Source organism: Netta rufina (genome assembly GCF_964035555.1).
Source record: "Netta rufina genome assembly, chromosome: 1".
Lineage (NCBI taxonomy): Eukaryota > Metazoa > Chordata > Aves > Anseriformes > Anatidae > Netta > Netta rufina.
The window spans coordinates 135,167,474-135,181,794 of record NC_140123.1 but is presented as its reverse complement, the minus strand read 5'-3'; the positions used below and the strand labels follow the sequence as shown (position 1 = coordinate 135,181,794).

At 36.2% G+C, this 14,321-nt stretch overlaps 1 protein-coding gene across 1 annotated transcript in view; it reads right to left on the bottom strand.

Annotated features, from left to right (window-relative positions):
• ATXN10 (ataxin 10) overlaps window positions 1–14,321 on the bottom strand; it is a 109,783-nt gene that overhangs the window by 11,134 nt on the left and 84,328 nt on the right. Inside the window, exon 10 of the mRNA XM_084296947.1 lies at window positions 6,573–6,636. Within this exon, the coding sequence (XP_084153073.1) occupies window positions 6,573–6,636 (64 nt within the window). The remainder of the gene's footprint in view (window positions 1–6,572; window positions 6,637–14,321) is intronic.

Here is a 14,321-nt window from a genome sequence, read left to right as displayed (position 1 = left end):
AGCCGACTATCAACCATCACTCCCAGGTCCTTCTCTGCCTGGCAGCTCTCCAACCATTCCTCTCCCAGCCTAGAGCTCTGCTTGGGGTTATTGCGCCCCAGGTGCAGGACCCGGTACTTGGCCTTGTTGAACTTCATGCAGTTGACCTCAGCCCATCGGTGCAGCCTATTCAGATCCTCCTGCAGAGCTTTCCTACCCTCAAGCAGATCGACACACGCACCTAACTTGGTGTCATCTGCAAACTTACTGAGGTTGCACTCGATGCCCTCGTCCAGATCATCGATGAAGATATTAAAGAGGACCGGCCCCAGCACCGAGCCCTGGGGGACGCCAGTAGTGACTGGCCTCCAACTGGACTTGAGACAAAAAAAGAGAGACAGAAGTTTTGTTTCCCAGACAATCTTTTCTTGCAACGTACACTGCATGCTTCCTGTGGTCTAATTTACGGGGGACTTTGCATTTGACAAAAAAAAAAAAAAAAAAAAAAGATTTTATTCTTTGGCAACAATGTGAATTACTGAGAGAGAGATGTAGAACATCTCACAAGAAAAACCTACATTTTTTGTCTTATTCTGAAGTAGATAAGTATCTTCTTGCAACAAAACAACAATTTCAGAAGTGCTGTCCACGTCACAAATTTATATCTACCAAATATAATGCTTAAAACTGATAAAGCAGTTTTTTTCTTGGTTCTTCTGTCACCTTTAGGTGAGTTCTGTTCAAAGAGGTTTCAACATACAGAAAAGATAAACAACAGCATAGGACACAGAAGCTACATTATCCAAACTCGTAAGACATGAAGTCAATGTCAAGAGTAATCCAAAGTAGAATTAAATTACACAAAGACCTCCTGTACCCTCCTCAGCAGGGACCACGGACTCAGATCCTCCCTCCTTATAATAGTCCCACCTTGGACACTCCATCCAATATCCTACAGAAAAATCCCAATTAGCATGGAATCTAAACCTCTCTAGTCTACCAACACCTGTAAGAATAAGACCAGCTACTTGTAATGAGTATAAAGACACCCTGATGCATAAGTGTCAGAAATCAGTATTGGTTGAAAGATGACTTTCAAAACTAAAACCAGAAGCTTTATTTGGGAATAGCTGTCTTCTTCCCTCTTCACCATGAAAGAATAACAAGAAGGCTGAATTCTCCTGGGAACCATTTTCAAAATGGGCCCACTACTGCTGCTAAAGAATCTGTTATCATACAACACCAAGGGATTCCCTAGTGAAGCACACATACCCCTTTGGCTCCATTAGAATTGAAAAAAGAACAGCTATAAGAAATTCATGGTAACTTGAAGGAGCAGGATTTGGTCTGTTAAATATGGTGAAACAAATAAGACCCTCTCAGAGATCATTCTTACTCAATGAATAACCATACTTGTACCTGTTCCAGCCCCTAGCCTGATCAGTTCATCAGAATGTAAGATACAAAAAAGCTAAAGTTTGTGTATATGCCATCAATCAGAAATCCCCTATAACTTTCAGGGTTTTAAAAAAGAATTCGCAGCACATAGGAGTTCAACTGAATTTAACTTTCATTCTAGTTCCACCTATAGTAATTGGCTGCTACTCAGCTGCTATTTTATGTTGTCTTTTGCACTATGAACCTCTAAGTCCAGGTCAACAAATTTTGGATCTTCACCTGTGCTGACAAGTCCCATTCTTAAATTGCCAACCTGTAGGTCCTCAGCCTCTGAGGAGTCACTAGAAATTGAGTTGATACCTTTTTATTAGTGTCATAGCGACAATCAGCACTGGTTTACAGCAAATAAGATTCTAACAGTGCTCCGTGTCTAAGGATAAGGGCTACGGTAGCAGCAACTTGTGATAATGCAAAACTGCATCCCTCTTCCAAAGAATACACTTCCATTTCCCAGGTAGCCTTCAGATTTGTGCAGCAAAGCAACTGTCAATGGGATGAGGAAATAGGCAGTTTCTTCGAAGTGGACAGAACTTGACAGGGCATGGAGAGAGTGATCATTACTGTTTTCAGCAGTACTCTAGTTCCTCTGAACTAACTGTCTCCATTTAAATAACATTATTTTATGTATGCTTATGAAAATAGAGTCAAATAGTTCACCTCAAATTGGTGAATGCACTGACAGTGCCTACAGCAAGTTTTCCAAAGAAAGGCAACCAGTACTGACAGAACATTATCCTGCTTTTTCTTGCCAACATACAAGGGATAGCCACATCTACATGAAAATGCTCAGCTATATCATAGTTTATTCTAAAAAGTCAACTTACACTCATATTTTTGCTTTCTACTGGCTTCTATTCATCTGTGAGGCTTTTTCACTGTATGTGGCCTATTTTAGGTTGTATTCTGTAACTTAGGAATAAAATGTCTGTCAGTTCCCCCAAAAGTCTTTGCTGGCATCTCACAAAAACAAACTGCCATTGTTGTAGACCATAGCAACTTGATTTCTTCTAGCTTCAGCCAAAAGTTTCATGAACCACAATTATACTTGCTGTTGCCATCAAGTCAGAAGTATTTTCAATCTACCTCTTAGATGACTTTCAGACTGAACAAAAACTTCATACTGAAGCTTAGGCAAGGAGTATCTGAAAATTAACTTATATTTCTTACACTTCGATCCATTATTCAGACTAAGGACTCTGTGTGGATATCCACAGCAACCACAGTTTTCCCTTGTACTAAAATTCTTATTGCTGAAACATAAGCAGCTGGGTGTATTCATACATGTAAAAATGCATGTGCACATATACTACACCATTTTTTTTCTTCAAGTATGACTTCACTTTTGACTAACAGAAAAACATGCCTGATTAGGGATAACATAATACGGACACTTACATAAAGATAAGGTCTATTCCAATTCAATTCAGTCACAAAATCAATTTGAGAAATCAAATTGAGAAACCCACTATAAGAATCTCATATATTTAAGATTGGTAAGCATCCTGAAAAATCAAGAATATTCCACCTTCAAAGCTGCATTTCACCTCTCATCTTCAAATTTTATCATTAACTAACAGGTATCGCTTTGAATGCCTATGTATTTATGATAAACTGAAAACTCTTCAATAATAAACAGGACAGTTTATTTGCAGTTTTTAATAAACACCTTTTTTTGTATGATTAGAGTCAACAAAGCTTTAACGTTTTGATTTGAATGGGATGGCCTCCCTCCTTTTGTTTTTGGTAAGCAAGTGGTATCTGTGAAAGGTCAGAAAGGAAGCTAGAAGGAGCAGTAAGAAATGAGGAAGAGGCCGAAGACAAAAGAAGGGCTCTTGTCTGACACTACTGCCTATCAGAGATGAAGAAAATGGTGTCTCAGGAAACAGAATAGAAGACATTTTATTCTAGATCACTTTTTCAGCCCATATAATCTGAAAAGCTGGATCTGGAATAAATTTTAACTGACATTACCCAGATAGGCATTTCAAATCCACTTTGCTCTTTAGCAGCAGGCTTTATTTATTTATCTGCAAACACAAGGCACATAAATAAAACCAGAATGCTCCCAACTTTGCAGATGTAGAGCAAGGAACTGAATTTTCAAAGAACCTATCCTTAATCCAAAGGTAAACAAGTAGTTTACTTGTCCAGAAACACCTTTTTCTTCTTTTGAATACAGAAGGACAACTATGATTAGGATATGACAAATCCAAAATGGAACATTTAAAGGGCACAGAAAAAGTTAAGGTGGCATTCAGCCTTCTTGATGTTTAATGCTTCTGACCCCAAGGTCTATAACAAACCTTATCTTCCACATCTTTAATTATTTACATTTTCCCCCTATACTAAAAGCCTGATATGTAAAAGTTGAAAAACTAGCATCTCTCTCAGTATTACTCCAGTAAATTTATCTGGAACTGTGCAAAGTTACAGTAGTTGAAAATTTAACATGCTAATTTAAATCTTTGTAAGATGTAGAGAAAGTTTGTTTGGGGTTCATTATCATCTTCACATCCATTATTTATTATTGAGAGTCTTTTATTGCTGCTATATCATAACAATTCCTATAGGAAAAACTACTGCTTGTTAGCACAAATTTGGAAGATACAAGGCTGTTAGAAATCTAATTAGACAAGGTAACACTGATGCACCAAAAGAATTCAAACCCAGAAAGCTGAAGTAATACAAACATGCCAGCTGAACTTCAGTTAACAATCTTATAAGGAATGAACCTCCTGATATTTGTATGCATGTAACAAAGTTGTTCAAGAACTCAAAGGATGTGATTTTAAGGCAATGACAGGTTTACACAGGAATTTATTCTGAGATAAGAGCAGACCTATTTACTCTTTCAATATGCTTCCATATGCTATAAATAAAAAGATTTATTAAAGGATTTCTCCTCTCAAAGGTAATAAAAACCTTTTAACATCTAACATGGCAGTCCACCTTCTCCTCACGAACTGCATACTTTATGAATTTTTTTCCCCACCCAGAAAGGATCATGTCACTTTTACCACAATTACACCTTCCTTTAGAAGATTTTGTAGGTATGATTCAGAGGTTGATAAACCTCAGTTGATAAAATCTACAAAATCTGTATATTAACTCTATTTTTAAGTGAAAAATATAACAATATCTAAACTGTAGAGCTTGGATGTCTCCAAACCAGACATATTTCAAATGAATATGTGCATCTACAAAGACTCTAGGAGGAAATGTAAGATGTTCTCATAGTAAAGGAAACTGGTTGAAACTTTTCCAGTTGGCTTTACACAAGGAGATGTGGACAACACAGCCTGAAACCACAAAAATGGGCACTAGAAACAAGAATGTAAAGAGAAGTTTCTGGACAAGACTTCCCAAAGAAACCCGTGCTAAAGTGCTACATCAGGCTTTCCCTCACTACATTCTACAATCTTACATTGGCAAACTGCAGCATCATTGAGTAATAGTATACAAATTTCAGCAACTCTCTCAACATTTAGCTCAAGTTGCCTAAATGTTTCCTTTTAATTAATCCTCCTTAAAAAGAGAAAAGAGACAAAGTATATTCACTCTGGATCACAGAATTAGATTTTGGGCAATTTTAAGATGTTTCAATTTCAACTAAGTAGGCTTTCGAATCAGTATTGCTCTGTTCTACAAACATCACAAAACAGATTTGTTCCAAGCAGAATGGGGTGCACAGAGGGAGAAGGGAATCAGTCATATCTCTTCAGAGAAACGTTATGCAATGGAGCTGGACACCTACATGCTACTGAGGCCTTGGTTTGTGGTGTCTGGTAGTATCAGAATGTGCTACCAAGTGGATAAAAGCAGAGATGGATACAAACGTCAAACTCCTCTTTCGCTTTCCCACATAAGACATGGTGAGAACACAGTAGACAAGGAATGTTAAAAAGGCAGAAGAGAAGCAGGAAAGCATTAACTTCATACAACACAACAGTGCTTGGAATAATAACTTTACACCAAAACAATAAAACAGTAGCCAGAAACTGTTCACCAAAAGCTGACAACAGTAAACCTTGCAACAGGCTAGCCCCCGCTCTGCCCAAGTGCTAGTACTTTTTCCATGTACCTGCAAACTGCATGCTATGAATCAGTGATGAAAGCTCATAATAAGAGGTGTCACTATGATAAGTAAATCTTTAAAACTAAGTTTTATCTTCTGGTAAGAGGTTTATAGTTCAGCCATAAATTAACAGCCTGTATCAAAAGGTTAGAAGTTTCTCATCGCCCAAAATGCAGTAAAGGCTCCAACTTGGTATTTAATTTTCATTTCACTCAAGGTTGTAAATTACAACTCTATCATTTGAAGACTTCAAATTTTATTCTATTTTACTAACAGCTAAAATGAAGGAATAATTGTAGAAAGAGATTCTGAACATTGCTGCATGAGCTGTGCTTTCCAGCAAAGTCATTCAGGTTCAAAACTCCTGACTAGGTTTTCTCAAGGCTGCTCTTCTGCTTGGAAAAGCATAACTTCTCCTGCCCTTCCCTCTGCATCCCTGCAGTGCCTCGTACCAGAACATGACCATAGAAATACTACTCTACTACTCAGTGCACCATCAAAACACTATCAAGTCTCCCTCTATACGAAAACTGATGAATGTAAAAACAGTGCACACAATGCAACAGTGATAACTCAGATGACACTCTCAATTATACACATTTTCATTCTGCAGCTTGCTAGCCTTGTTTCTGTGCTTAGAATAAGTTCTCCACAGACAGATTTAATAAGTGCATAGAATTGATGGGGGTACTTATTACAGTCTACTGAACAGACTTCAGTTGAAATGTAAACTCCAGATCTGACACAATGACAGAACGGCCTTAATTCAGATTTCTATCACAGTTAGCTGTGTGAATTTACACTGTAAAACAGTAATATTAATTATTTTAGGAAACAAAATACATTTCAACTCAGTGTCCAGTTCACGAATGCATTTTCACAAATTCACTTGCTTCTCAACCAAGCATTTAAAAACAAGCTAGAATCCTAAGGCCAGTTAGACTTAGGTACCAATTGAAAGCAATGCTAACAAATGTATATTAAGCTCCCCTATCTTTTTTCTCTTAGTTTCCAAAAATGTGTCATATTCAATAGATTTGAATTCTTCCGTAAAGGATACAAGGATTGTTGTCATCAATGCTGCAGTTGTCCAGGATCAGGGGAATGCCATCTAACTCATATACCTAAATAAAGACAAAAGATTAATTTAACAAATTGCTCAGGAATACTAACGATGCTTCGTGAAAGAAATAATGTAAAAATGTAAAAGGGACATCTGTTTCATTGAAAATATTAAATGCAAAAATAAATTGCAGAGTAAATTAAGTATTATTAACAGAAATTATCACAAAATAGTATTAAAAGCAGACTAATTAATTAATTGATTAATTAATTAATTAATGATTAATTAATTCCTCCTTCAGCTACCACATGTTTGATTGAGGTATTTTTCCATTAAAGTTCTGTGTCATATGCTCCTCACGTTGAGCCAGAAAAGCTACACTTACTTGAAAAGTAATGCCTGCTTTCAGGAAGAATCATGGAAAACTACAAAGTGAATAAGGACATAAGAAAAAAGTTGTAAAATACATATACACATACACACACAACTGCTAGCTAGTGCAGAGCCGCTTGTCCTCTTTACCTTCCGTACACAACTCTCAAAAGCAATGTTTTATCCGTATATACCTAAGCACAAATTCTTTGTATCAAATGAAAGTCACTGAGTTTTTTCCTTTAATAAGGTCTTCATTACAGTAATGGCAAACAAGTAAAGATGACATCTGTCTTTTTTATTTTATATATACACAAATGTGAATTCTTGAACACCAATATATTCATGTTTTGTGGATGACAATGACACAGCGTTCTAATGGATTCATACATGCATACCTAACCTCATTACCAAGAAGTCAGGTAAAGTTGGTGTTAACAATACATCCATAGCATAGGTATTTTAGGAAAAATACATTCCATAATAAAATTACCTATTATTTTAAGATACAATATAATACCATACATTGTCATGCATATTTATAGCTTTAGGAATTGTTACCTATTTAAACAAAAACCTGTTCTGAATTTTCTGTGGAGTTTCAACCTTTGAAATATCTTCTTAAAACATAAGCATTTATTTTTAAATGACACAATAATTCATTTTAAGAAAACTTAATCACATGAGTATTAATTATATCCATATATTGTTAATATTCTTTAAGCTGTGGGCAATAGTTGTGGGCAACCTATTCTAGATGAACCTGCTTTTGAACAGGGAACTTGGACAAGCGGTTCCTCCAGAGGCCCCTTCCAATCTCAGCCATTCTGTGATATCCAAACTATACTTGTTCAAATCTTTTTTTTTTCTTTTAATTCCTTGAAATTTAATTTAAAAACAAGAACTGCTGTATAAAGGATGTTAGGGAGAATATAAATTTAGGTTGTATCATTCAAATTTGGCATTTCTCTCTTTTATCTTTTTTTGCCCAAGGTCAAAAGCATTTCTATGTATCATATACAACAGTGGATCAAAATTTATATTGCAGGATGGATCAGCTTTCTGACATGGTAAGAGAGTGAAGTTGGGTAGGAGGAGATTATGATGTGATATCCAAAACAGATTACCAATCAGAAAAACAAATTCAGAGAGAAATTTAAACATACTCTTGAGTTCTTCTTTAGATAATCTCAAATTCTAACGCAGAAAGTAACAATAGCAGAGACAGAGAAGGTTTAAGTTCAAAAAAGAAGCAATGAGCATTGCCTGGTCTTAAGACCTAACTGGTAGATCTGTGCTAACACGTATAACTATGCCTATATGAAATGCAGTTAATAAAGCAAGTTTTAAAATATTAATTCTTTCCACAACATTTTTGTGTGCTTTCCAAAGGTCATGCATCATGTATGATGTCATACTTCAAAGCGTGAACAAACGGTGACCTTTTAATAACACAGTGGTTGTGCATGTTTGGAAAATATTAGTTATTTGATTTTTATGCTGTAGCAAGACCCTGATATGCCTGTAATGCTACCTTTTATTTTTCACCAGTATAATGTTGAATGGTACAAATTAATCTAGATTAAGCACTGTCAGCTAAAATAAAGTATGTAATCTGTTTCAGTGTGATTCAAACAAGACATTCAATTAACAAAGTAAGTATTCTGCAAAAAGTAAAATTTTAATTAAAATCTACACATGCTTCAAAAGTTACAGTGGGATTATAATGAGACTCAAAGTGAAAACAGGAGCATCAGACCACAACCTTAGCGATACCTTGATTTAAAAACAACTCACTCGCAACCACAGTGTTACACACCCACCGAGAGTCTCTTGAATAGCATGCAGTTTTACCAAGTTAAGTCTAACTTTTGTTACGAGTACCCCAGCTTTAGTATGTCATCCTTATGTGACTTAATACACAGTGAAATAAGGAAAAGAAACCTTGCCATGTGCCCAAGACAAATCTATATACTTCTCAGAGAGACTCGTGAGGTCAACTCCAAAAGCTCTGATTCCTGAGCAACCACTGCTGGAGAAGTTCCAGTTCATATTGGCTATTCATGAACCACCAGCTGATCCATCAAAACTGCATTTTATGGTAAACTAAAATTCATGCCAGTGTACTGTAATAATCTGGGCTGCAATGTAAGCCAGTTCAGCTCTCCATATAGTAGAGCCACAAACGAAAGTGCCATAGATCAAAGGAAAGAATCACTATCCCCAGCCAGGCTGACCCACTTGCATGTTGAATCTCTCTCAAATCTTCTCATTCTCATCAGCCTGAAGAAAGGGCAGTTACTGTAACCTTTCACAATGGCAGATTTTGTAAATATCAAGAAAAACGTCATCCTAAGCCTCAACTTCTTACACAGATTTATTGAAGCTGTACTGCCCAATATGAAGACTTTAGTGATTTTTTCCAAGTAATTATTGGCCTCAGAGTTCTTCCCTTGAAGATAAATGCAGTACGGAGCAAGGCTGTGTACCTTTTCCAGAGACCTTCTGCAGTGCTTGGGAAAGGAGTCAGTATTGTGCAAGCCTCTGATCTCACTTAAGATAAAGTGCAAAAATATCCTGAGAAGAAAACATGTAGCAGGTGGTGTGAAAATGGTTGTAATCCAACCAGATTTCCAAGGAAAATATAGGCAGAAACTAAGGAATAGGACAGTTCTGGTGTCTGTCTTATTGTTCACATTAGCTTGTGTTACAAAAGACCATTAAATCTATTCTCCATTTACACTACCAACAGCATAGCTGGCCAATAGCATGAAATTGCACTAGACCTTAAAAACAATAGGTTATTTCATTATGTAGAACTATGGTTTTACATACACATACAAGATATACACACACATGATATATATACATATGAGATGCACATATGTATATGTAATCTCATACATACACATATACATATATCTGAGATTATAAACCATACACAAATATACATGTATATATACATATGGTTTATTCTGAATGCATTTAAATATTAAAGGAAGCTGCAGTCTATCTGTAGGCTGAAATCTTTATTTATGTAAATTTAAAAAGTTACTTAAAACAAGCTTAAACTTAAAAGCATACAGCTCTATGGTAGCGATCTCTAGTGCTTCAGTCAAGTCAATACTGCAAATTTTGCCTTAGTGTTTTTGTGTCAGTTTCTGAAGTTGTTTTCTAAAAACCATAAAAATGGAAGATTCAGCATTCAAAAGCAGGTGTCTTTCTCTGTCGGTTAAGAAAGATATCTTTCATAACATAGCTTTATATTACCTTTAACTTGTTTTCTGTCCTTGCCTTGAAACACAATGAAGATCTATATCATGTCAGTGAGAAAAATCACTGTATGACACTTCAAAGAAAATGCTTTCCCTGGGGACAGAGTGATTGCTGTGTTTTTTCCTCACATCATTTCTCTTTACCTGTAATTTAATAATCTATTTCAATTACTTAAAACAGACACTAAGCAGAATGATTTCAGCCCACATACACAAAGCTACTACATAAATATTAAACAAGAGCTTATGAAAGTCACAGATGATATATATGCCCACTGCTCTCAAAGCCAAGGAATAATATATCGTGTTTTATTTGGATGATTTGGGATATGCAAGTCCTGAGGGAAAAGACACACTTTTTCTCTTGAAAAACAATGCAAAAAAATGAGATCCAAACTAAAGCTTTTATGTTATTCCACAAAATTTGCATATATTACATATTTGCAATATGTAACTACAGTCGCTAATATATAAAGACACTATCGTATCTCCAGGAGATTCATCTGAGCAGGACTACCTCTGATAATCTTCCTGTATTTTCTTATTAAGTTCACATAAGTAATTATCATTAACATGATAGTTCACAGCAGAGCCCAAAGTATGTATAGATTAATCATATATTGTTTCTTGAATCTTTCCCTCTAACTGCAGTGGAGCCAAGCTCAGGGGTAAGAATGCAAATTCTCTAAGCACGACAGTGCTTGTTGCAGAACAAGAAACCTGCATACATCTAGCAAAATGCAACCAGAATCTCCAGGTCCAGTAGCTATACAGACAACAGCAAAACCTCCATCAAAAATACCCTCTTCAAACAATCACCAACACCTCTGGCATTAGAAATATTATCCAGTCAACTAAAATAGTAGTATCACACAGTAAGAACGTTTATGCCTTCAGATAACAACAGTTTCAACATAAATTGTTCTGCCAGAATGCAATTGAGTCTGTCTCTAATCAACGCAGAAGGCAGAATCAGAATACATGCTTGTTTCAATCACAGAAATACTTCTATTTCTTAGAAGTTCTGTTTGCTGTAACTACAGATTAACAAAAGAAAATGTGTTCTCACAAATAGAAATGGACTATTAATAGTTTCAATAATCCCTGCTAACACTGCCACTCTTCTTTTTCCGTATTACTGACAAGCACGTTGACAAATAGCAAGACAAGGTTGTAGCTTAAAAAAAGTGTTGGGGATGTGGGTAATGGCAGTAAAACACACCTCTCTAGAAACAAGTTGAAAAACAGAAACAAGCAATAATTATTAACATGAAGAAACTCCAGATACTACATTCTTTACAGATCACCAGTTTCCAGCCAGAAACAAGTTGTGTCCAACAATGCTTAGTTTCAGATCTTGATTCACATTATGGAACATTATGGAAGAAAAAAGGTTTATGTGAGCTTCTGAACCAACAAACTTCATGTTTTTATGGATTTGGCATTGCATTCTGCAATGCTCCTAGTTCTGCCACACAGCTGAGTGTGTAGAAACACCCAAGAACACATGGCTCAGAGATAAATTTGCTGATCAGCTGCCAAACGTCAGCCTTAGTTTGCAGTGAATCAGGGATTGAGCTGCCACTATTCAACCTCCTCTCCCATGACCACTGGCTTTGGCTTTCTCATTTACCTATTCACTCATTCTCATCTCTGGTACCCATATAAATACGTTTTTCGTTAAATTTGATTTAAACTGGCTAATGGATATAAGAACTGGAGGAGGAAAAGGAAGGGAGAAAGGAAAGAATAACACCTCTGGGATGGCACAACCACAGAAAACCTAAAGGATATATTACGGTCATTGAAAAACCTATTGACTGTATTTTCCCTTTTCTCTTAGTACCCTAGATTATAAAAATTATCTTCTTTTCAACATATGTTTTGAGCTAAATCATCAAAATACCAACATTGAACTTACATGAAGCAACAGATGGATTTAGTTAATCTTTGAACTTCTAAGGAAACTACATTTTTTCCCTACTGCGTAGCACGATGTATGCCTGATAAGCTTTTCAGGGGATATGTATGAACCTTGTTATTTGAGATAGCAAATAATTTATTCAGATAGATTCTGTCCAAATTGATAATTCTGTGAAATTTTAAAAAAATCAAAGAGAATTAGGGGATCTAGGCTGAATCATCAGATGAAGGGTTATTGTTACCGGTTTGTACTTTACATGAAGGTTGATGCAGGCAGAGAGAGTTCCTATCCGTTTTAAAATCTTTATCAGAGAGCTGGAGGAAGAGACAGAATGCACCCTCACAGAATTTGGAACAACTCCATACTGCTGATACTATTAAGACCTCTCAAAATTCAGCGATGTCAAATGCACAGACCTGTGCCTGGAATAGACTAATTTCTGACAAAGATGCTGGCTGGGGACTGGCTGGCTGTACATGCAGCTCAGCTGAAAAGGACCGGGGGACAGTAAACTAAAAGTAGGCCAGCATGCTCTGGTAATGATGAAGCCTAACAGCATCATAAGCTACATCAACAGGAACACAGCCAGTAGATCAAAGAAAGCAATTATTCTCCTTAGTGCTCATTAAGCTGCAATCAACTCAAGGGGCTGAGGCTATGCAATGTGAAAAGAAATTGAGGGAACTATTATTTTTATTTTTTTAGGTTGGAGAGGAAAAAACATCAGGAGGACCTGATAAATAGCAGCCTTCCATGCCTACAAGGCAGAAGACTGAGCCACTCTCCTAACTCAGGTTTGCAGTGGTTTATGGATATAAAGAAAAAAAATTTACTATGAGGATATGGAGCAGGTTGCTCACTGACACTGTGGATTCTCTCTCCTCAGGGTCTTCAGGACTTGTTTGAATAAAGATCTGAGCAACCTGATCTGAATTCAGTTTTGAACAGGAGGATGAACTACAGATCTCCTGAAATCCCTTCCAGCCTGAATGACTGTAAGAGACTTCCACCTCACCCCAGCAAAAATAAAAGGGCTAAGACCGTGAGAAGCAGCATAAGCCCATTATTTACTTTCCATTTGTTCAAGACAAGGTTCATTCAGCCCTAATGTGAACTTTTTTTTTTTGTTGTTATAAGGCTGGAAAGAGTAGCTAGAATATTTATCAGCTTATTTAACAACCAGAAATAGTTCTAGAAAATTTATTTTGATTCTTGCCCATTAGTGGAATAATCCTGCATATTCATTGACCTCTCACAATAGAGAAATCTTAAAAACAATATATATTTAAGATGTCAGAGTGTTCATTTAAATGTATTCTTATATATATTATATATGTATATTAATATAACTTTGAATTAATTATCTGTGAATGAATAAACTGGATTTCTCAACTATCCAAACTAAAACAAGCACATCTTTTCTAGACTACAAGGTAAGAGTTTTGCACAATCCAATGTATTGAGAAATAACTGAGCTGGCTGGAATGAAAACAAACAAAGTAATAAAGGTGAGGTCTAAGACCATGATACACAACAAGAAAGAGTGAGAGCAAAAGCAATATGGTTAATCTAATGCAGAAGTTTGATAGGTAACACAAAATCCTTTAAATAGCTTTAAATAGCAGGAAAAAAAAAGTATACTGTCTACAGGACAAGAAGTAATGGGCCTAAAGGAGAGAACATTCATATTACGCGTTCAGAAAATATTTTTGTTTAACAGTAATGGTTAGTCAAACACTGCAATGCACTGAAACATGAGACCTAAAGACTCCTGGAGTAGGCTTCAATATTGCAAATCTCCACAGATGAATATCCAAATCTTAACCATGAATACTCTAACCACTCCTGTTCTGGACAGGTGAATGGTTATGACCCATTAAATCCCTTCTTTCTGCAAGTCTGCAGGACTTTTCCAGACAGAAAATCATCCTAGACTAGGTCATGCCAAAGAAAATTGTCACCATGAAATGCATGCTAGGGATTTTCTAACAATCTTTGGTCACTGTTAAAGATATGTTTAAAGACTTCTGAATGTACCTTATCAGAACTACGTAATGACTATGCAATGAGAAATACATCTTTGAGGCCCTGCCACCAGACAGGCTGACCAAGAGGAGTAAGTTTTCCTCTAACACCTGTTCAACAAGATAGGTGACAAGTAAGAGTAGTTGAACA